This window comes from Salvia miltiorrhiza, chromosome 1 (assembly GCF_028751815.1).
Source record: "Salvia miltiorrhiza cultivar Shanhuang (shh) chromosome 1, IMPLAD_Smil_shh, whole genome shotgun sequence".
Taxonomy (NCBI): Eukaryota; Viridiplantae; Streptophyta; class Magnoliopsida; order Lamiales; family Lamiaceae; genus Salvia; species Salvia miltiorrhiza.
The window spans coordinates 20644360-20670104 of NC_080387.1; the positions used below are offsets into that span (position 1 = coordinate 20644360).

Here is a 25745-nt window from a genome sequence, read left to right on the forward strand (position 1 = left end):
GAAGAGATCGAGATTGAGAGCAGTTAAGCATTTGCAGCTGATACCATGTTGAAATATAATATGAACTCCATACACAAGATAAGAATTTGAAACTGAAAATCAAGTTTATTAAGTCTGCACTTCTCCTTTTATAGAGATGATTTACACGTGGTGTTCATGCACCGATTTACAGAAAATAATTATCCTCTAATTAACTTTCAGCTAACTTTTAACTAACTGATATTTTTAACTGATGCTAAGTAACAAACTTGAGCTGTATTTAATAGTCTATATTTAACAAATCTAACAAATTTAAAAATTACATTGTCAATTTAATGCTCAACTACATTTGACAAAAACTCATAGGCAACATGTTGCACCATGCAACAGGACCGGTCCACGACTCGATCCGCGCTCGATCCGGTAGACCCGACCCATCATATCAAAGAGAAAAATCCTTATCTTTCTCATAGTTGGGACGGAGGGAGTACTTATTAAAGTACAGATCTAGAAATGGGTATAAGATGTAGATAACAGAAAATTTGGATATCTTTAGTAGACACATTTCAAAAAGTGGGTAGTTTTACAAATCCCTCATAGTTAAAAGGGGTTATGGTCAAAAAATACCCAAAGTTTGTCAAGTTTCTAGTTTATATCATGACCTTTTTTTTGCCATATAATACATGAATTTAAAATTGATTTTGAATTGTCCACGACGGATAACTTTTCCCAAATCCAATCTAATAGCGCAGTGAAAAATTGCAAATCTTGAGACTATTTAGATTGAATTTGGGTGAAATTGCCATATTCCGTCATATTATTGGTCTACATTGAATTTGGGCAAAATTGCCGACCGTGAGACGATTCACAATCTTAAATTCATGTATTTTCTGATAAAAAAAGTTCATGATATAAATCAAGAAATTGGTTAACGCCGCTAAATACCCCAACTATTTTCAATCCCATGTTTTGCATCAATTTTAAAATTTCAGTCACAGTATACCTCAACTATGCTATTAAGCGGTTTTTGCACTCTTTGTCAAATGCCGGTCAATTTGAAGCTGACTTGGCAGTCGAAAATGTCTACGTGTACCTAATTTTCGATATTCTAAACGTCGCCATTTTACTTCATGTTTAATTTTAATAAATCTTAAACTGGGCCCTTCACTTGCGACAATAGTGGAGGGGACCAGTAGATCGAAGGGGGACTAGAGTAGAAAGGGTGAAATGTGGGAGGGAACATGTAACCCTAAACCAGGTGTTATTTTACCTGCCAAATGAAATTGCGTCATTTACAAACGATCAAACCGACGCCGTTTCATTACACGTCATTTAATACTAATCAGAATATCCACGTATTGACACGTCGTATCACTTTTAAGTCGTCATTTAAAAATTTACACGTGGATATATTACTTCACCAGAATTCTTTGCCAGATGCAAAAATTGTTTAATATCATAGTTGAAGTATACTTCGACTTAAATTTTTAAATTGATACAAAACGCGAAAATGAAAATAATTGGGTATTTAGCGGCGTTAAGCCCATCAAAGAATTGATAAAGGCTAGTGTAGTAATCCCTGGTGTGCTTGTCGACATCTTCTAGTGAATTGGCTCATATTCAATTTCTCTTAGATAACAGCACCTTCAATCCATCCCTAGCTTACAGTGTGATCGTGTCGCGAGGAAATACCGGGTGGCCCTCCACCAGTCTCACCTTGTACCCATACAGTGTCGCCGCTGCCACCATCTTCATCTGCACGAACGCCATCTCCTTCCCCAAGCACGTCCTCGGCCCCGCGTTGAATGCCGGAAACTTATACGACGAATCGTGTTTGATCTTCCCGCTCTGAGAAATCCACATCTCCGGCTTAAACTCCAAGCAATCCTTCCCCCACACGCTCTCCATTCGCCCCACAGAATAGAATGATATTATGAGCTTGCTGTCACCGTGGAGGTGATGGCCGCTCGGAAGAATATCCGGGCGAACCGGCGCCTTGTGCTGCAGCGGCACTGGCGGGAACAGCCTCAGCGACTCGCACAGAGCTCCATGCAGGTACACTAGCCTGTGCGACTCTTGTGTACTGAAGAATCTGAATTTTTTGTCTTCCTTGAGACGGAGCTCCGCTTCCATTTCTTCTAGAATCTTGGTTTTCGATGCCGGGTTCTGAGAGACGAGCCAGAAGAGCCACGTGAGGCACGTGCTGGTCGAGTCTCTGCCGGCGAATATCAAGTTGAGCGAGGTGTCCTTGAGGAAATCTCTGAGACTTCCATTTGAGGAAGCCATGTTGCTCTCTCTGTACACCTTTTCGAACGCTTTCAAAACATTGCCGGAGGAGACTCTCGGGTAGATGAAATCATCAAAGGCTACCGCGGCTTCAGCGATGGACTTCTCGTTGCCAACGTTGAGCCATTTCTGCAGCTTCCACATCCACTCGGGGAATATATGCCTGTGCAGCAGCGCCTCGCCTGCTGTGCTAAAAGCCTTCTCGCAATGAAGAAAAGGCAAATCGGGGCGCAAACTGCATGGGTCGTAGTCCAGCACGAACTTCCAGATATTATCAAAAGCCAACCTCTGGAAAACATCCTGCAAATCTAGATCGGTTCCGGCGCCGCAGAAATGGTCGAGGACGGGGAAGAGGCCTGTTGGGTATCTTCGCCTAGCCGGAGGTTCACCACTTGGTTCCCGACCGTCCTGCCGTCTTCACACGACACTTAAGTGTCAAGCTCCCACTTCAAGTTTCCTTCTTCTTCGTCTTCTTAGTTTTCTTCGTTTACTGCTCCTTCTTCCTCTTCTCATTCTTCCTGGACCTGCAGAGTACCAAGAACAACAACAAGTAAACAGAATAAAAGCAAGTAATGAGAAAAAAAGGGGGAAACAAGAAAGAACAGAAAAGATTTGAGGTGGGAAAAGGTGTCCTTGGACACTTTGGCTCAGATTTTCCCATAGTAGGCAAGGCTTTTCCGGCAGCTCAATGAACCACGGCAAAGGGGTGATGGAGAATCAGATCGGCGCACAGATCTCGCGTGCACAACCACCAAGATCAGGAATCCGATGGTCAGGATTCCGACGGCTCACACACCCTCAGCTTATCACCAAAACAGGAGTCCGATGGTCAGGATTCCGGCGATACAAGCACTCAATCGGAGAAAAGTTCACACCCACAGTCACCAATCAGGAAACCACGAAATGGAATCCGGCGACACTTCAAGAAGGAATAGCAGAGCCTTCCGAGTAAAAACAGTGTGTAAAACTTGCCATCGATTGAAAGACTTGCAGCAGGGATAAAAAGGAGTGGAGCATCAATGTCGGAGGTGGGGAAACGAGGAGACGGGGCGGTGGAAGGGCGATGGAGAGGGGAAGACAAAAGGTTAGGAGGGGAGAGATGAGAGCGGCGCAGGGGAGTGAGAATATGAAGGGGGGAGGGGGGCTGAGTGAGGTGGGGTATATCAGGTGTGGTAGTGGGCTAGGGTTTGGGAAATGGGCTGGGGAAATGTTTTGGGCCAGAGGAGTTAATGAGAATTGGGCCAACTCTCCACATTCCACCTTTGGCACAATGATCATTAAGTCACCAGGGAAGAGCCTGCCTTTGATTTGAGCTTATCATCACAGCCATTTTTACTATCATCCTATCACAAAGACAAGACAATAGAGGGTGAGAGAAATATTATGCATATTTAACTCAACCTCAAACCTAAGAGATCAACCCAGAGGGAAATCACCATTTCTCAAACCCAAAGAGTTATCATTGAAGGCACAACAAGACTCGAACAAAACACACACACATGCAGAGGAGAGAGACAGACACAGAGCAGAGCACACAACACAACAGAGGCAGAAAAACGACCAGAACAAGGAAGAACAGGGCAGACACACAGACTTAAACAAAGCTCAACAACATAAACAAAGACAACACAAGAAAAGAAAAGAGACAAGCAGCCACAGAGGCTGAACTTGCCACACACACAAGTACATAAACTGAAAATTTTAACCAAGATCAAAGTTCACAACAGGAGCAAAAACCACATTGTAGTTAAGGCCTACTTTTTGTGTAAAGTCCTTAGCAACAAGTCTAGTTTTGTATCTCAGATTATTAGTTTCATACTTGACTTTAAACAACAATTTGGACTCAACAACAGAACATTCAGTAGGCTGTTTCACAAGTATCCAAGTTTCATTATTAGTAGGTTCATTTATAATAGGCTCATCATGCATGATAGGTTCCATGTCAACCTCAGGGTTTGCATCCAAAATGGGTAGAGGATCCACCTCAAAAGAAATAGTGGGGGTAAACATAAGCTCATTCTTGTTTTGATCAACAACATTCAGATTATCCACCTCACTTGGAGCAGCAGATTGTGAGGATTCAAGCAGGCAAGGGACTGACTCAGCACAAACAGCATATAAACCACCTTTTCTTGATGCAGAAAAGTACAACACTGAATCCTTCTCAAATTGAAATCTCAAGTAGTTCACAGAGCCATTTAACATCTTGTCAGCAATTTTAGACACAGATAGTAGGCTAAACTCCAATTTTGGCACATATTTGACATCATTCAAGGTAAGTAAACTGCCATTTTCAAACTTTAAGCAAATATCACCCTTTCCCAAGATTTCACAGTTTTGACCATCAGCTAATGCAACATGCCCAGACTTAACATGCTGTAAGTTATGAAACATATGCTCAAAAGGAGTGACATGGAAGGTGCAGCCAGAATCAATCAACCATTCATTCGAACCTATAGACTTTGAAACAGCATTAGAGTAGTTTATGAACTGAAGATCATGATCATGCACCATATAGACTCCATCATCTTCATACACATTATTAACATGTTGTTCAGGTTCATTACAAAGCTCTTGTTTTTCTTAGGCTGTTTACACCTATTTGAAAAATGACCAGGCTTTCCACAATTCCAACAAACCTTTTTAGGCTTTTGATCAAACCCCTTTTTATCTTTGTTAACAAACATGACCTCACCATGCAGTAGCTTTGTTTTATGAATCTCCAGTTCACTCTCTTTAGCTTTTAGGCCATTCACAATCATATCACAAGTTACTTTAGACCCACCATACTTCAAAGCTGATTTGACTTCAGAAAATGACTCAGGAATTGAACCCAACAAAATTTGAGGAGCATATTTTTCAATGTTGTCATCACCAGCAAGTTTCAAATCATGCAGCAGTTTGTTGAAATCATCCATGTTGGTGTCAATATCCTTAGAAGAATCCATTTGAAAAGTCATGAACTGATTTTGTAAAAACCATGCAGATGTTTCAGAAGATGCAGAGTACAAGGAATTCAGTTCATCCCATAAATCCTTAGCACACTTATGATGAGACACCTTTCTTACCACAGAACTGTTCAAGTTCAACAAAATGGTAGCTCTTGCATTATCATTCATATCAAGCAATTTTTCATCATTGGTCTTTTCATCATACTTATTCAAAATAGCTTTGTTGACCTTTTCTTTAACTAGAATGCATTCAATTTTGGTTTTCCAATCTTGGAAATCATCTCTGCCATTAAATGGCACAATATGCATGTTGTTCATGGTGAATGCAGATGCAGGCAAGACAGAACACTTCAGCAAAGCACAAAGCAGAAAACACCACAACAAAGGTCACAAGGACCTCAAGGAGGACACAACTGAGGTTAAAGAGCAGGGAAGAGCCCAGTTCTCAGCACAGATTATTCTGTGGAGCAAGGTTTTACACTGGTCACCCCAGTATTTCCAAAAAAAGGACTGTCTTAGTCCAAAGCAAGACAAAACTCTCAATCCAAGGGAGTTTACAGGGCACTCAGTACCACCAAAGAGATCAGAACAACAATAATAACAGCAAGACAAAGAGGCACACACAGCCAATCTAGATAAGCCCCTCTCTCTCTTGTTTTCCAGGATACTCGCACGACACTACAAGAAAAACGCTCATAGATGACGGCTAAAAACTGTCATCTATGCCCTTTCAGAACTGTCAAGTATAGTGGTGTCAAGAATAACCCCTAGTATAGATGACGGTTAACAACCGTCATGTATGATCAGTTTTCTTGACGGTTCTGTATCTATACTTGACGGTTTGAAACCGTCAAATATTGTACAATACATGATACTCATATTTTTTTTCTTGACGCTTTTTGACCGTCATGTAAAACCGATAAGCGTCATGTATATTAACATATACGACAGTTTTTGACCGTCATTAATTGCTTGAAAACCGTCATCTTTGGGCATTTTTTTGACATATTTTAGGTATATAGATGACAGTTGAAAACCGTCATCTATGCTTTTTCATAATTTGAATATAATATTTCCTATTTTATTTATTTTTTCCTGCTTTTATATTTATAAATATGAATTCATTGTACCATAAAATAACAAACTAACACATACTAAAAATGCTCATTTAAACATTGATAACAACTAATAATCCAACATCTACAAAATAAGATCCATTGTTTTACAACATCTCCCAACACCATAATGAACATCTAAAAAGCTACACCATAATAGTATTTTTCATAGAGAATCCTACATTCAAAATCCACAAGTCATAATAGTTCCCAGAAGCTTTCTAAAGGTCAAAGAAAGCAAGAACTTCTCCATGTCAGAAAAAGCTTTCAATAGGATCCATGATTACCAGAAGCCTCATTGTTAGCTAAAACCATCCCTACTGCACGAGCCAAGGCAGCTTGCTCGCCCTTGTCAACTCTCGCGTTGTCCCCTCGTAGGCACACCAAAACTTCCCCTTCGCCTTCCGTGGATTCAAGGTGCCAGATTTGCAGAGCAAGCTACATTTTTCACAACATTTCTTGATGAAAAAAACAGCAGCAATAGGATTCCAGTGATTGATTATTATCAGCAATAATGTACATCAACTGCGTTGCCAGCTTTGGCCGATGCAACAGAGATGACGGGGTACGCCTTGTGTAGAGGCAACAATGTAGCTGAGAGGCTCTCCCTCTTCAAGCACAGTTTGTTCCCGACAACGGCACTATATCACTTGTTGAAGTATCTTGCTCCAATGATCTTCCTTCAGACATCAAAAACATCCCAACAACATCATAGTTAGATCATTTAATTACTGTGACAACAGTAGTCATACCTGGAGAGAACAAAAATTGGTACTGGTTCAGGAGCAACAACCACATACATGTAGATAGAAACTTACAAAAGAATAATGCCTTACCCAAAGTAATAAGCAAATTTTGTCTCACAGTACTCCCCAACACCAACATGAGAAAGCATTTCTTTTTGAAGAATCTCTTTGGCATACCTGCATAAGAATCAGATATTTAATTTAGATGAAAATGAAACAATAATGTCAAGTGTAACAACTTCAGCCACAAATCCTAGTGCTCAAAACACAATAATGATAGGAATCTCAAAACACGTATACATTGGCCCGATGAACCCTGCAAGTATAAAAAATTAGACTCGCTAAAACTGCGTTCATAATATGAAAACTAATGCTTCATTTCACATGTGATTACCCCTTTGGCACTAGTTCGAGAAAGCATCCGGACAAACATGATACTAGGTGGCCTGTTTTGTGTCTCCGCCATAGACCTAACTTCAGCGACATATGCATACTTGTTTGGTTGCCTCTTTTTTAAATACATAGACATGATTAATGCTCATCTTCTCCTGAGCAATCAACACCTTTTCACTACCGTTGATGATGAAATAACCACCTTGGTCATATGGGCACTCGCCAAGCTCTGATACAGCGTGCAATAACTTGACCTCAACATTATAGGAACCTATTTAGAGAAACAAAAAATGTGGTGTTACAAAGACACATTTACAATATCAGGAAGTCTCTCTGGTCACCACGATATGTACATTTCCAATAAAGACTTTTGTGAAATCCTGAAATCCTGCATCATGTGCAGCCTGTTCTCCTCTTAATCAAAAAGCATTAGCGTCACATAATGTATTTCTCATACAAACATAAATATAAAGCAAACCTTCCACAGTAAAGAGCTAACAAATTTTCGAAATGGCATTTTGCAATAACATGCCCCTAAATCAATACCTCTAATCTAATATCTTCTCATTTTCTAGGATACCCAAACAATTGTTCCATGTTTCAAGTTTGCTTGCAATCTCAGAACAAAAATAAAATAAATAATCTAAGGAAATTTAAAACACACTAACATTTATGCACAAGACTTCAAAAATATTAGAACATAAGTCCGAAATAGTAACAGCCCAGAAAAACACAAATAAACACAAATAGGAAGAAGAAAATCTAAGGAATAAAGAAAGATCAGAAATGTAATCATCAATATCAATCTTTTCCAATTAGATTCACCTAAAACTGAAAACAGATCAGCACAAGTAATAGCTACTTCTATAGCCAGGCTCCCTAATTGATTTTTGCCAACTCTTATGGGAATATCGAGCAAAATCTCCAATCCCTCAAGCTTATAGTAGAGGGCCTTTGTGAGAAAAACAATAGTGTCATTGTTTTGTGAAACATAGCACAACGATCAAAAGCAAATCAAATTACTTCCCAGACATCACCACAAAGTTTTATCTTACAAGCAATTTCTAACTAATGACAGACATCACCACAATACATTTATTTGGGATATGCATGATAGATGTTTCAGTAGAAGAATATGAAGTACCTGTAGATCAAGCCTGTGAACATTAAAGATGTCCTTCATAGAGTGTGAATTGTAAGCGAGAATGTAAGATCTGTAGGTATCTTTGGCCGACTTGTTTAAATGATAGTTTTCGGAGATCATGTTTACCTATAATGACAATTGTTTAATCAAAATAGGATAAAGAGGGCACTGCTCTTTCGAGCCCTAGGTAAATAAAACATCTATGCTGCCAAATCGAGCCCTAGGTAAATAGAACATCTATGCAGCCAAATCGAGCCCTAAGTAACTAGGATTTTACCTTAATTCGTGAACTGGAGGATGGATTCATGGAGGCGGTGAGCGTGACGACCGACGGCGACCCTAGACACCGAAGAGATGAGGGCGACGAGAGGCTGCTGCTGGGAGGCTGGAGTTGTCTGGAGAACGGCGAGATGAGGACCACGGGATGCTGCTGCCGCTGCTCTGCTCGCGTGAGGCTGCAGCGAGCACCAGTTGCTGCGGCGGCGCCGGTGGCTTCTCAGGCGTGAGGCGTGCAGCCGCCGTGAGTGTGAGAAGTGAGGGAGAGAGGCGGCGGGCAGAGGCTGTAATGGGGAGGGGAGGGGAGGGTGGGGATTCTGGGTTTGGGAAATGAGGAGCAAACTTAAGAATTAAACTTTAGTTTACTTATACTTATTTAAATGATTTTTTTAAAAATGAATAATTGTTTAATAATAATAATAATAATAATAATAATAATAATAACAAAAATATTATTATTATTGTGTGCCTTTTTTCATTTATCAAATCTTGTTGAGTTGGTTGAGCATGATTTTTGATGGAAAAAAGTCAACAATGTTTCATTGCATTTCAGTTTTTACTTCACAAAAATGCAATGTTTTAATTATTTTTTTCTTCAAAAAATTGCATTTAAGAAAAATATATGACAGTTTTTTTTCTACTTCTTGTAGCTTTAAAATTTGTATAAAGAATAATATAACCAATGACGATTTTATAATGACATACATGATGGTATGTATAAGTATCATATATAGAAATTAAATTAATGTACATATATGACACTTGTTTTAAATATAGTTGACGTTTTATACCAAATGTCAAGAATATTACAATTAATGACAGTTTTTTCAATCAAATACATGACATTTTGAATAAATGTCATGTATAACATTTAAATTAACGCACATACATGACGCTTTGAAATAAATGTCATGTATACTATGAATAAACGACGCTCATACATGACGCTTTTACTAAAAGTGTCAGCACAGTGTCATGTATTCTATACATGACACTGTATACATGACATTTTTTAAAAAAAGCGTCATGTATACCAAAAAGGCGCTCATACATGACGCTTTTTCATAAAAAGCGTCATGTATGCAGTGTCATGTATACTCATTTTTCTTGTAGTGCGAGGAGACTCCTTTAAAGGAAAATCCAGACGAACTGGACCAAAACAAGGGAGATCTCACTCGGCTTGAAATGCCAAGAGCTTATCGAGATTATCAGGCAACACGCGGAAGCACAAGTAAAGGCAGGATCGCAAGATACCAAAGATCTCAGCAAGCAAAACATGCAAAAAACACCAAAAAACAGCAGCAACACCAATCCTAGAATCTAGGAGATTCAAGATCAAGCCAATTTACCAGAGCCGTCTCTCCCAGGAAGGGGAGAGGCCGGACCTACCTCTTTCCTTGCTCGTCGGGAGCGATTTGGCGTAGCCAAAGGGCGGCGGGGTGAAGGAGGTGCGGTCGAAGAGTGCCCCGGCTAGGTCACCGTGGCTCTGATACCACTGTTGGGTATCTTCGCCTAGCCGGAGGTTCACCTTTTGGTTCCCGACCGTCCTGCCGCCTTCACACGACACTCAAGTGTCAAGCTCCCACTTCAAGTTTCCTTCTTCTTCGTCTTCTTAGTTTTCTTCATTTTCTGCTCCTTCTTCCTCTTCTCCTTCTTCCTGTACCTGCAGAGTACCAAGAACAACAACAAGTAAACAGAATTAAAGCAAGTAAAGAGAAAAAAGGGGGAAACAAGAAAGAACAGAAAAGATTTGAGGTGGGAAAAGGTGTCCTTGGACACTTTGGCTCAGATTTTCCCACAGTAGGCAAGGCTTTTCCGGCAGCTCAATGAATCACGGCAAAGGGGTGATGGAGAATCAGATCGGCGCACAGATCTCGCGTGCACAACCACCAAGATCAGGAATCCGATGGTCACGATTCCGGCGGCTCACACACCCTCAGCTTATCACCAAAACAAGAGTTCCATGGTCAGGATTCCGGCGATACAAGCACTCAATCGGAGCAAAGTTCACACCCACAGTCACCAATCAGGAAACCACGAAATGGAATCCGGCGACACTTCAAGAAGGAATAGCAGAGCCTTCCGAGTAAAAATAGTGTGTAAAACTTGCCATCGATTGAAAGACTTGCAGCAGGGATAAAAAGGAGTGGAGCATCAATGTCGGAGGTGGGGAAACGAGGAGACGGGGCGGTGGAAGGGCGGTGGAGAGGGAAAGACAAAAGGTTAGGAGGGGAGAGATGAGAGCGGCGCAGGGGAGTGAGAATATGAAGGGGGAGGGGGGGCTGAGTGAGGTGGGGTATATCAGGTGTGGTAGTGGGCTAGGGTTTGGGAAATGGGCTAGGGAAATGTTTTGGGCCAGAGGAGTTAATGAGAATTGGGCCAACTCTCCACAAGGCCTCTCTCCACCTTGTGCCAAACGGCCCTCTGCGGGTTGGCGTTGAAATCCGCATGCGTGAGCTGCGCGAGCGTCATCTTCCGGTGAATCTCCCAGAGCTCAAAATCGAAGATGCCGTCGCCCAAGATGTCGAGGATCTTGCGGTATTCGGGGCCCTTGGGATAGTTGGAGAAGTTTTTGCTCAAAATGTGGTGGATGTTGGCGGATCGCACGTGAAGAGCATGTCCATGTTGCACAGCCACGGCCCCACCACCCTATACGTGCCGCCGCATTCGGTTAAGACCTCCGTCGCGTAGTCGTGTATCCGGCGGAGATTAAGGAGAACCGCCGGCAGCATCCCCAACACCGGCCACATCGTCGGCTCCGAGGGTTTCTTGCCTCTTCTAATTGCCAAGTACCACACAAGAAGCACTGGAGCTATCATCAACACAAACTCGTATATGGCCATCTCACACAATTAATAATGCTTTCTCAATATCTTTCTGTGTTTGTGTAATGTTGGCGTTTGGTCGCCGTAACTGGGAATATATATAATGGTTTTTGGTTTGAGGCTTGGGAATGGGATGTAGATATATTACCACGTTCACCCGCACCATCGTAATTATGAATTTATGATCATTTTAACTAAACAAGTATACTGGAAGAAGACTTTTTAAAAAAAAAACAAACATTCGGAGGGGGGGTGAGGGTTAGACAGTTCACCAAATCTATAAATAAAGCATCAACTTGTAAATAGTGGAAGATAGACTTGGTGGTTGAATTATTATTTAATTTTGGACATGAATATTGCACGATTATCATCATAATAATTAAATAACATTTTAATTAACTAAACAAATATATTATAAACTATAATTTGTAAGTAGCTGAAAATATAAGTAAATGTAAGAAATCCACATACTATTACACATTATGAAAAACTTTTCCATATACAACATTTGTGATAGTACCATTAGTTTTATCATCCTTAGAAATTAGAATTTTGAGTCCAGTCCAACTTTATATTCCCAATATAGTGACAAATATTTGATCATGTGTAAAAATTAATTTTAGCTGGAATAAATAATTATGAGAAAGCGATTGTCCTTGACTTTTTTTAATCCTCATTGGACAATAAAGAAAAGAGACACTCTTCCGTGCAACCAGTTGCACCGTGCAATTGGTTTCTGAATGACACTACTTCAACATACAAATGACACTTGAAGATCTTCAAGTGTCATTTGTGTATTGAAGTAGTGTCATTCGGAAATGTTCAAGTGTCATTTCTCGAATGAAGTAGTGTCATTCTGTAAACAGTTGCACGGTGCAACCGATTACACAAAAGTATTTGTGTAAAGAAAATTGGTGTTGTTTATACTTATAAGGCAATCTCAGACCTGTTAGGCAGCGTTTACTTTGAAGGACTAACCTTGATAGATAAAAATAATAAGGCTAATCTCTTATTTATTTTGTTGGGGATTGAAACTTTGGCAATCTTACAGAGCTGCGCTGGGCAGCACATAGGGGCAGAGTTGCGCTTCACTGGGCAGCGCATAGGAGCAGAGTTGCGCTTATGCTCTGCCCCCATGGACCGCGTCTAACGTCCGTCTGTGGGCTGGGGTTAGTTGTATACTTTCCATCGAGTTTGGGGGCAATTTGTACCAAGTTGGAGAATGGGGGGTATACGTTCTAGGGGGGTCATGTTTAGGGGGGTATCTGTACCTTAACCCTTAATTATATTGTGAGTGGAATAAGGATTCCACCATGTGGTAGAATAGGTAAAAAGTTAATATATGAAGGGTAATCTATTGTGGGCTAATGTCCATAAATAAAATATGAATATTTTTTGTGGACACCATATAAAAAAATTATAACTATTTTTACACGAAGGATAAAGTATTACTATAAACTATTTTATTACTATAATTGAAAATAATAAAAATAATTTTATTACTATACCCAATACGCAATCAAATTAATGTGTACAATATTTAAATATGAATTAAATCTAGTAACAATAAAATATAAAAAATATTAACTTTAAAATTCAGTGAAGTATATAGAATAATTACGAGACATTATATATATATATATATATATATATATATATATATATATATATTAATTAACATATTAACCCTAAAAAAAATCGGAGTATGAATGTTTTAGCAAATTTAACTAAACTATGTACTCCCTTCGTCCCCATTACGAATGTCATACTTTCTATAATGGGTTGTTCCACTATAAATGTCCTATTTCTCCGTCCCTCAAACATCTTCCTCTCTTTCTATTTTAATTAGTTTGTCCCCAAAACATCTTCCTAACTTATTTTTGGAAATAATTTCATTAATTATTACCCTTACAATTTCACTTTTTGTGGGATTCATTCTCCACTTTCACTAACTATTACTCTTACAATTTCACTTTTTGTGGGACTAATTCTCCACTTTCACTAACTATTACTCTTATAATTTCAATTTTTGTTGGACTCATTCTCCAATTAGCAAATACACAACTAACCCTTAAGAAGATGTTTGGGGTACGGAGGGATTATTTCTTTTTTCACTACAAAAAAACGCCTAATTTCCGGCGAGAATAAATAAATAAATTAAAAACAAATAACGGCGGCACTAAGTCATCGCTAATTACCGGCGACCTCTGCCGCCGGTAATACTCGGGCCCATCCGGCGATCGGCGCCACCGCCGTCCGGTCAATATTACCGGCGGCGGTAGCACCACTGCTAATCACCGATGGCAGTCGCTGCCGGTAAAGTCCGGCGAAGCTCCACCGATAACCGACGAAATTCACCGGCGGCGTCGCCGCTGTTATTTACTGGCGGCGGTCGTTTGCCGTCAGTAAACGAATCACCGACGATGAAATTACCGGCGGTGGGCCGCCAGTAATTATTTTTCCGGCGGCCGCCTCACGATTACCTACAGCAAATGCCGTTGGTAATCGCGCGTTTTTTTGTAGCGTTTGACAAAATATTCTCTCTTTATACCTAATATTTAAATAATTTCCATCAATTTACTTTATCTATTAATTACACATTTCTTAATCTTCGTTCCTAAAAGTGATGAGACATTTATAATGAGATGAATGGAGTATTAAATTTCATAAAGAAATTAAAATATGGGCATTATATATAATTAAATATTTTTGTTGCGCGTATATACCTTCAAAACTGGAATTGGGTAAGATTAAATTACTAAAGCTCATTACGTTAAAATCAATCCTAATAAAAGTTACTGCCTCCGTCCCTGAAATAAGTTCATCTTTTTCCTTTTTGGGACGTCCCCCAAATAAGTTCCTCTTTCTTTCTTTCCATTTTTGGACAACTACCCCACCACTAATAATACTTTATTTATTCTTACTTTTCACATTTTCACCCTCCCAATACTAATTATAACACTTTTTCACCTTTTCACCACTCTCAATACTAATTATAACATGGGCTGGTCTCCTGTGCGACGGTCGCACAGGAGTGCGACGGGTTGACCCGGCCCAAACCCGCCCTCCTGACCCGGAACCCGCCCAAATCCGGAACCCGCCCAAACTCCTAATTATTACACTTGTGTATAACAATTGTTACTTTTAATAAGCATGATATATACATTTGTTCGCACAAATGTATATTTATATAAATATAGGTATTTTCCTTCATTTAATATACAGTATTATATTTTCTAAACCCTAAATTCTATAAACTAAACCCTAAGCGTGAACACTAAACCCTAATAGGTGAAAACTAAACCCTAAGCATAAGATATACATTTGGTCGCACAAATGTATACTTATATTAATATAAATATTTACCTTCATTCAATATAAAACATTATACATATCAATATACATTTATATGAACAAATGTATATATTATGTTTATGAAAAGTAACAATTGTTATGCACAAATGTAATAATTAGGAGTTTGGGCGGGTTCCGGGTCAGGAGGGCGGGTTTGGGCCGGGTCAACCCGTCGCACTCCTGTGCGACCGTCGCACAGGAGAATTTGCGTTATAACATATTTTTCTCCACTATCAATATACTTTACCATTTTTTCTTAAAACCCGTGCCGTCCCCAAAGAGTAACTTATTTTGGGGACGAATGGAGTATTAATAAAAATGACATTTATTTCTTTCATTGAAATACTATATGCTAGAAAAAATTTATCTCTTAGGCTGCGTTTACTTTGATGGATAAATCTATCCATGGAAATGATAGATAATAAAAATTTAGGGTTAAATGTATGTAATATCATGAACTTAAGCCAAATTCCAAATTTAGCACGGACTTCAAAAGTTCCAATTTATATGAATAACTTTACTCCGTGTTCAATTTTAGCACCATTTTTTGACGTGGCTTGCTGGCACACACTTCGATCCTACGTGTCATTGACGTGGCTTGCCGGCACAAGCTTCGGGTCGGCGAGCAAAATGCTGCATTTTGCTCGCCAAGCTTTCTCTCTCGTCACTCTCTCTTTATGTCGATCACTCCTCTTCCAACACCCCTTCCTCCTCTCGCAAAACACACACACATAGACATGGTTACGCCGCCACCTTCTTTCTCGGCGACAGCAGTCGCGAGCCCCGTCGCCTCCTCTTCGGTAAAGGGCGCCGCGACTAACCAGTCCCCAAATCTCATTCTTCTCTCTATAAAACCCTAGATCCCCAATTCATACCACACCTCTTCTTGATCTCCGGCGACCACAACAGTACCCATGGTCGTCGCCGACCTCCACACTCCAATTCCCACATTGGCGAAAACGACAGCTCCTCGCCGCCTTCGTGCCCTCACCATCTCTGTCTTTCCCTCTTTCTACCGGATAAACATGATCAGCAAAGAATTGCCGCCTCTGGAACTGCCTTCTCCTCCCTTGGGGAGAATTGGCTGGGACAGGATTTGATTTTGGAGACGGCGTAGGGTTTGGGGAGAATTACTGGGACGGGAGAATCTGAGAGAGAGAGGGGTGAAGGGCTTGTTGGTATTGAACGAGAAGATGGCTGGGATGGGAGAATCTGAGATGGATTTTGGAGACGCCCGACTCTCCACCCACCTTTGCTCCGCCTCTTCTTCTTCTTCTCCGACCATGCTCGTCTCTCTCTCTTTCTTTCTCTATTCGGTGCTAAAATTGAGCACAAAGTAAAGTTACATATTTAAATTTAACACGGAGTAAAGTTACCCATTTAAATTAGACGTTTTTAAGTTACAAATTATGATGTGTCATTTGAAAGACACGTCATTGCCACGTGGTTCTAAAATTTATGCCGGAAAATAAATCGGTGCTAAAATTGAACACAGAGTAAAGTTATCCATATAAATTGGAACTTTTGAAGTCCGTGCTAAATTTGGAATTCGACTTAAGTTCATGATATTACATGCATTTAACCCAAAAATTTATGCCTTTAAATATCTCATTTCTTTTCCCACATTTTACACAGCAGAGAAGTTCATTTTTTCTTCCTTATTTATACCAAAAAATGGATGGATAATATTATCCATCCTTGAAGTGAACATAAAGAAGGAAAAATGCTTTTGTGTCAAATGTTGGAAAAAAAAGAAGATATTTAAAGGCATAAATTTTTGTCTTCCTTGAGACGGAGCTCTGCTTCCATTTCTTCTAGAATTTTTGTTTCCGATGTTGGATTCTGAGCCATGAGCCAGAAGAGCCACATGAGGCACGTGCTGGTCGAGTCTCTGCCGGCGAACATCAAGCTCAGCGAGGCGTCCTTTAGGAAATCTCTGATACTTCCATTTGAGGAAGACATGTTTCTCTCTCTGTACACCTTCTCGAACGCTTTCAAAACATTCACACTGGAAGTGATTCTCGGGTAGATGAAATCATCGAAGGCTACCGCGGCCTTAGTTAAGTTCCTCTCGTCGCCAACGTTGAGCAACTTCTGCAGCCACCACGTTCTTATTAGAATATTTTTTTTATCAATCTAATAATTAATAATAACTTAATAAATAAATATTTTTTTTGACATAAAAATAAGGACGTATGCAAATGAATTCAAAATACATTACAATTATTAAATTTAAATACTTATGGTTTATAAACTAGATTGATAAAAAAATTAATAATAATAAATTAAAAAATAAATGTTTTTTCGACATAAAAATAAGGACGGAAACGAGACCGATCCGTAATTAACAACATCACTTGAATATCATCTCGTCTTATTTTAATGTTATAAATATATGATATATATATTGTATATTGAAATAGACTTTTAATGAATTAATAGGAAATAGATATATCAATAATACGAGTGTTCTCTACTGGTGACCACTCGAAAGGAACTTCAAGGTTAAGCATGTTTGACTTAGAGCACAACTAAAATGGGTGACCGACTGGGAAATACGTCTAAGGTTTTAAATACTGTATAAACACGGAAATACTTGTGGGTATAAATAAAATAAATAAATAAATAAATTAATTAAATAATTAAAATTAAAATTATATAAATTACTGACAGCACGTCGCCGCCGGTAATCACCGGTGGCTGGAGCTGCTGGTATCCCTCCGACCATCGGCGAGCCATCGCCGGCCGGTCAAGTTACCAGCGGCCCCGTCGCTGCCGCTACTTGCCGGCGGCACCCGTCGTCGGTAAAACTCTGGCAAAGGACCCGAAGTCGCCAACATAGTCTACCGGCAGCATATGCCGTCGGAATATACCGGCGGCCGCGTTTTGCCGCCGATGATCGGATCACCGACGCATTGATCGCCGGCGGCCCGTGCGCCTTAATTTTACCGGTAATCTTGTTTTTTTTGTAGTGTCACCAGAATTCTTTGCCAAATGCAAAAACTATTTAATATCATAGTTGGCGTATATTGTGGCTGAAATTTATAAATTGATGTAAACGCGAAAATAAAAATAATTGAGGTATTTAGGGCGTTAACCCCATCAAAAAATTGATAAAGGCTAGAGTAGTATTCCCTGGTGTGCTTGTCGGCATCTTCTAGTGAATGGGCTCATATTCAATTTCTCTTAGATAACAACACCTTTAATCCATCCCTAGCTTCCAGTGTGATCGAGTCGCGAGGAGATACCGGGTGGCCCTCCACCAGTCTCACCTTGTATCCATACAGTATCGCCGCTGCCACCATCTTCATCTGCACGAACGCCATCTCCTTCCCCAAGCACGTCCTCGGCCCCGCGCTGAATGCCGGAAACTTATACGACGGCTCGTGTTTGATCTTCCCGCTCGGAGAAATCCACCTCTCCGGCTTAAACTCCAAGCAGTCCTTCCCCCACACGCTCTCCATTCGCCCCACAGAATAGAATGATATTATGAGCTTGCTGTCACCGCGGAGGTGATGGCCGCTCGGAAGAATATCCGGGCGGACCGGCGCCCTGTGCTCCAGCGGCAGCGTCGGGAATAGCCTCAGCGACTCGCACAGAGCTCCATGCAGGTACACTAGCCTGTGCGACTCTTGTGCACTGAAGAATCTGAATTTTTTGTCTTCCTTGAGACGGAGCTCCGCTTCCATTTCTTCTAGAATCTTTGTTTCCGATGCTGGGTTCTGAGAGACGAGCCAGAAGAGCCACGTGAGGCACGTGCTGGTCGAGTCTCTGCCGGCGAATATCAAGTTGAGCGAGGTGTCCTTGAGGAAATCTCTCAGACTTCCATTTGAGGAAGCCATGTTGCTCTCTCTGTACACCTTTTCGAACGCTTTCAAAACATTGCCGGAGGTGACTCTCGGGTAGATGAAATCATCCAAGGCTACCGCCGCCTTAGCTAAGTTCCTCTCGTTGCCAACGTTGAGCCACTTCTGCAGCTTCCACATCCACTCGGGGAATATATGCCTGTGCAGCAGCGCCTCGCCTGCTGTGCTAAAAGCCTTCTCGCAAGGAAGAAAAGGCAAATCGGGGCGCAAACTGCATGGGTCGTAGTCCAGCACGAACTTGCAGATATTATCAAAAGCCAACCTCTGGAAAACATCCTGCAAATCCAGATCGGTTCCGGCGCCGCAGAAATGGTCGAGGACGGGGAAGAGGCCGCTCTCCACCTTGTGCCAAACGGCCCTCTGCAGGTTGGCGTTGAAATCCGCATGCGTGAGCTGCGCGAGCGTCGTCTTCCGGTGAATCTCCCATAGCTCGAAATCGGCGCGGAAGATGCCGTCGCCGAAGATTTTGAAGATCTTGCGGAATTCGGGGCCCTTGGGATAGTTGGAGAAGTTTCTGCTGAAAACATGATGGATGTTGGCGGGGTCGCACGTGAAGAGGATGTCCATCCACGGCCCCACCAGCCTATAGGTGCCGCCGCATTCGATTAAGACCTCCGTCGCACAGTCGTGTACGCGGCGGAGATTAAGGAGAGCCGCCGGCAGCATACCCAGCACCGGCCACGTCGTCGGCTCCGAGGGTTTCTTGCCTCTTCTAATTGCCAAGTACCACACAAGAAGCACTGGAGCTATCATCAACACAAACTCGTATATGGCCATCTCACACAATTAATAATGCTTTCTCAATATCTTTCTGTGTTTGTGTAATGTTGGCGTTTGGTCGCCGTTACTGGGAATATATATAATGGTTTTTGGTTTGAGGCTTGGGAATGGGATGTAGATTATATTATTTAATTTTTGAACTACCACGTTCACCCGCACCATCGTAATTATGATCATTTTAACTAAACAAGTATAATGAAAGAAGACTTTAAAAAAAAAAAAAAAAACATTCGGAGGGGGGTGAGGGTTAGACAGTTCACCAATCTATAAATAAAACATATATCAACTTGTAAATAATGGAAGATAGACTTGGTGGTTGAATTATTATTTAATTTTGGACATGAATATTGCACGATTATCATCATAATAATTAAATAGCATTTTAATTAACTAAACAAATATATTATAAACTATAATTTGTAAGTAGCTGAAAATATAAGTAAATGTAAAAAATCCACATACTATTACACATTATGAAAAACTTTTCCATATACAACATTTGTGATATTAAAATTAAATGTACCATTAGTTTTATCATCGTTAGAAATTAAAATTTTGAGTCCAGTCCAACTTTATATTCCCAATATAGTGACATATATTTGATCATGTGTAAAAATTAATTTTAGCTGGAATAAATAATTATGAGAAGATTGTCCTTGACTTTTATTAATCGTCATTGGACAATAAAGAAAATACACTCTCCCGTGCAACCGGTTGCACCGTGCAACTGGTTTCTGAATGACAATACTTTAACATACAAATGACACTTGAAGATCTTCAAGTGTCATTTATATATTGAAGTAGTGTCATTCGAAAATGTTCAAGTGTCATTTCTCGAATGAAGTAGTGTCATTCTGTAAACAGTTGCACGGTGCAACCGGTTACACAAAAGTATTTGTGTAAAGAAAATTGGTGTTGCTTATACTTATAAGGCAATCTCAGACCTATTAGGGGGCGTTTACTTTGAAGGACTAACCTTGATAGATAAAAATAATAAGGCTAATCTCTTATTTATTTTGTTGGGGATTGAAACTTTGGCAATCTTACAGAGCTGCGCTGGGCAGCACATAGGGGCAGAGCTGCGCTTCACTGGGCAGCGCATAGGAGCAGAGCTGCGCTTCTGCTCCGTCTGTGGGCTGGGGTTAGTTGTATACTTTCCGTCGAGTTTGGGGGGCAATTTGTACCAAGTTGGAGAATTGGGGGGGGAGGGTATACGTTCTAGGGGGGTCATGTTTAGGGGGGTATATTGTGAGTGGAATAAGGATCCCACCATGTGGTAGAATAGGTAAAAAGTTAATATATGAAGGGTAATCTATTGTGGGCTAATGTCCATAAATAAATATGAATATTTTTTGTGGATACCATATAAAAAAAATTATAACTATTTTTACAGAAAGGATAAAGTATTACTATAAACTATTTTATTACTATAATTGAAAATAATAAAAATAATTTTATTACTATACCCAATACGCAATCAAATTAATGTGTACAATATTTAAATATGAATTAAATCTAGTAACAATAAAATATAAAAAATATTAACTTTAAAATTCAGTGAAGTATATAGTATAATTACGAGACATTATATATATATATATATATATATATATATATATATATATATTAATTAACAGATTAACCCTAAAAAAAAATCGGAGCATGAATGTTTTAGCAAATTTAACTAAACTATGTACTCCCTTCGTCCCATTACGAATGTCACACTTTCTATAATGGGTTGTTCCACTATAAATCCTATTTCCCCGTCCCTCAAACTTCTTCTTCTCTTTCTATTTTAGTTCGTTCCCAAAACATCTTCCTAACTTATTTTTGGAAATAATTTAATTAATTATTACCCTTACAATTTCACTTTTTGTGGGATCCATTCTCCACTTTCACTAACTATTACTCTTACAATTTCACTTTTTGTGGGACTAATTCTCCACTTTCACTAACTATTACTCTTATAATTTCAATTTTTGTTGGACTGATTCTCCTATTAGCAAATACACAACTAACCCTTAAGAAGATGTTTGGGGGACGAAGGGATTATTTCTTTTTTCACTACAAAAAAAACGCCTAATTTCCGGCGAGAATAAATAAATAAAATAAATAAATAAAATAAATAAATTAATTAAAAAAAAATACCGACGGCACTAAGTCATCGCTAATTACCGGCGACCAATGCCGCCGGTAATACTCGGGCCCATCTGACGATCGGCGCCACCGCCGCTAATCACTGACGGCAGTCGCTGTCGGTAAAGTCCGGCGAAGCTCCACCGATAACCGACGAAATTCACCGGCGGCGTCGCCTCCGTTATTTACCGGTGGCGGTCGTTTGCCGTCGGTAAACGAATCACCGACGACGAAATTACAGGCGGTGGGCCGCCAGTAATTATTTTTCCGACGGCCGCCTCACGATTACCGACAATAAATGCCGCCGGTAATCGCGCTTTTTTTGTAGCGTTTGACAAAATATTATCTCTTTATACCTAATATTTAAATAATTTCCATCAATTCACTTTATCTATTAATTACACATTTCTTAATCTTCGTTCCTAAAAGTGATGAGACATTTATAATGAGATGAATGGAGTATTAAATTTCATAAAGAAATTAAAATATGGGCATTATATATAATTAAATATTTTTGTTGCGCGTATATACCTTCAAAACTGGAATTGGGTAAGATTAAATTACTAAAGCTCATTACGTTAAAATCAATCCTAATAAAAGTTACTCCCTCCGTCCCTGAAATAAGTTCATTTTTTTCCTTTTTGGGACGTTCCCCAAATAAGTTCCTCTTTGTTTCTTTCCATTTTTGGACAACTACCCCACCACTAATAATACTTTATTTATTCTTACTTTTCACTTTTTCACCCTCCCAATACTAATTAGAACACTTTTTCATCTTTTCACCACTCCCAATGCTAATTATAACATATTTTTCTCCACTATCAATACACTTTACCATTTTTTCTTAAAACTCGTGCCGTCCCCAAAGAGTAACTTATTTTGAGGACGAAGGGAGTATTAATAAAAATGACAATTATTTCTTTCATTGAAATACTATATGCTAGAAAAAATTTATCTCTTAGGCTGCGTTTACTTTGATGGATAAATTTATTCATGGAAAATGATAGATAATAAAAATTTAGGGTTAAATGTATGTAATATCATGAACTTAAGCCAAATTCCAAATTTAGCACGGACTTCAAAAGTTCCAATTTATATGAATAACTTTACTCCGTGTTCAATTTTAGCACCATTTTTTGACGTGGCTTGCCGGCACACACTTCGATACCACTCAAACCTTATTATTGCGCCCGAACTTAATCAACCTGCAGGGTTTAATGCAATAAACCTTATTGAGCTCCTTAAGGGGATGTCATTATCCTATACTGGATACAGGTACTAATACAGATAACCAAATATCATATATTGACCGCTATCACCCAAGATACAAAGTACTCAAGTTACTATATAACTCTCACCCATAGTAAGTCAAAGTGATATACGAATCAACATATATATTTGAAATCTTATTAGTATTAAGATTCTATTAAGTCACTGAGATCTTTGATTCTTCACTTAAGTCAGACAGAAGAATACATCTCACTGTGGTCCTATCAATACGTTATGACGTACCAATATAGACAAGTAGTCAAGACAAACTACTTCCATCTATACCGCAGCCTAAACCAATGACTCGTCCTGAAGTCATCTCGGTTGTGATCATTTTATATCTCTTAAGGTTATTCCAATTATATGATCTTCTGTGATTTACAACACACCATATAATCTACTTATAAAGAGATAAGGGACATACATGCGCAATCATGAACACAATCAGATAGGAGATTAGATAGTGGTAACAGGAAACATTGTATACAGGCATAAAACTTTCTTGCTTTACAATATACAAATCCAACACATGCTTGTTTGGAACTGTGCCGGAGATGATGCTTTTAGTGAGGTTGTCTAGCTCATCTTGCTTCCTTTCTTCTGTGGTGAAGTCTGCCTTCTGCTTGATCTGGACCTCATCGAATGGATCCCGAGCTGGGTCAACAGGAACTCTTTTGACAGTTTCGGTGATGATGATTGGTCCGTTGGTGATGACTTCCCACATTCGGCAATGTTGGGCGGTGAGGAAGCTTTCAAGCCGAAGCTTCCATATGTCGTATTTTTCAATACTAAACATAGGTAGAGAGGATAATCTGCTGTGGTTAGTCTCCATAAAAAAAGAGAGAACATGTAACAACAGATAGGGCAAATAGCAAGCACTTTTTGAAAGATAAAAGTTTTCGAGACCTTTGAGAAAAAGGATCTAGTTCAATTAGAACCTAATCAGAAACAGAATTGTTCTTGCGAACAACCTGCTCTGATACCAATTGTTAGGTCCGAAGGGTCTCGAATAGGTGTATGGGAGGGGGGAATACACCTATAGGCTATTTTTCAAATCAGAAGGATCTCAAGATAGAGATCAAAACGAAACTTTACACACAAACACACACACAACTGTTTATTGAAAAAAGATTTGACCAAAACAGGATTGTCGACTGATACTGAAAGACTCTTCAGCAATGAGTTATCAGTTAAGTCACAAGAATTTAACTGATGCACGTAAGGCTTCAGTCGGGTTTGATAAAAATAGAGATGTTATAAATCTTCCTAACTATCAGATGATAGATTAGTCAGGCTGATAACATATGCAACGAAATACTTTTGTTTCGCAATAGCCTTTGTTGAGCACGTTGTTAGTCTTAAGTTTCTCTTTGCAATTAATCAGTATTCAGTTTATCAAAGTAAGAACACAAGTAGGAAAGTAAAACTGAAAGCTGTAAATAACACAGAGATTTTTACGTGGTTCGAAAAACACTTCCTACATCCACGGTCGGTTGATAAGACCAACAACTTTACTCTACAAGTGCTTACGGGTGCACTGCAAACCGATGCTTGTGCTTACGGGTGCACATCAAATCGAATCCGTGTGCTTGCCGGCCGGTGCACACAACCGTATCAACTGAAGATCCAATCTTCAGTACCAACACACCTTGTTGGATTTATCACTCCTAGCACGAACTGGCACTAGGACCTCACGGAGACAGAGTACCTTCCTGAACTCCTTTGTAACTCAAACACTCGATTCTATCGGTCGAAGGAAGGTTTGAAATCTTGCCAACTGAACTTCAAAGAACAAGTTCTTTGGAGTTAGTTTGACCCAGGCTTTGGATAATCAAGGTTTGCCTAAGGTCTAAGAGAATTTATGTAATCAGCAGTGACTGATTTTTGGCTTTGGGATTATCTTCTTCGATTCAAGCTTTGGGGAATTTGAGCTTTGGCTGAGAAGCAATTTTGGCAGAGCTTCAGCTTATGTTGTTGAATCGGTTAAGATTGAAGTGATCCTCGAGCGCTACTTATAGGAGAAGTCTTGAATAGATTCGTTGGCGGAGAAGGTCTTCAAGATTTCTTCCCTTAGAGAGTAATTTGAACTTGGGCTGAGGCTTCAATCTTCGAGGTTCCTTGTTTGGTGAGAACGGCTATGTTGAAGAGCAGGAGATGCGACGTCTCTGATAAAGTAGTCACCAAATAAGAATGACCTCTGCAGAGAAACGACGATCCTGAGATCTCTGCATTTAATGCGGCTGTACTTCTAGAGTATGTGGCTTCCTTTGAACGTTGGAGGTTCAGTCCGAGGAATAATGTTTAACTGATACTTGACTTTAGTATCAGTCCGCTGATTCCACGTGGCTCGCATTAAGTAATCAGTTCTAGACTGATTCTTCAACTGTTGCTTCAGTCGGTAACTTCAGTCTTCAGTCTTTAGTCCTTCGTTCTTCAGTCTTCAGTCTTCAGAACAACAACTAAACTAGAAAAAGAACTCTAACACTTGAGTTCGAGCAATTCTAGTCTATTACAAATGAAACATATGGATTTTGGTATCATCAAAACAGGAATTAGAATATTCCAAAAAGTTCCCAACAATTGACTTCTCGAATTCATAAAAAATATAATGATTTTCGGTTGATT

The 25745-nt window shown here is 39.7% G+C and overlaps 1 protein-coding gene and 1 pseudogene across 1 annotated transcript; both read right to left on the bottom strand.

Annotated features, from left to right (window-relative positions):
• Positions 1 to 1599: 1599 nt before the first annotated feature.
• Positions 1600 to 11733, bottom strand: LOC131006939 (alkane hydroxylase MAH1-like; annotated as a pseudogene).
• Positions 11734 to 18238: 6505 nt separating this feature from the next.
• Positions 18239 to 19712, bottom strand: LOC131006940 (noroxomaritidine synthase-like). Its single transcript, XM_057934078.1, has one exon. The coding sequence runs from the start codon at positions 19710 to 19712 to the stop codon at positions 18246 to 18248; it is 1467 nt and encodes a 488-aa protein (XP_057790061.1). The 3' UTR covers positions 18239 to 18245.
• Between the last annotated feature and the right edge of the window lie 6033 nt (positions 19713 to 25745).

Excerpts from the sequence above, each read along its gene's own strand:
- LOC131006940 (XM_057934078.1), bottom strand. The coding sequence starts at position 19,712 with ATGGCCATATACGAGTTTGTGTTGATGATAGCTCCAGTGCTTCTTGTG.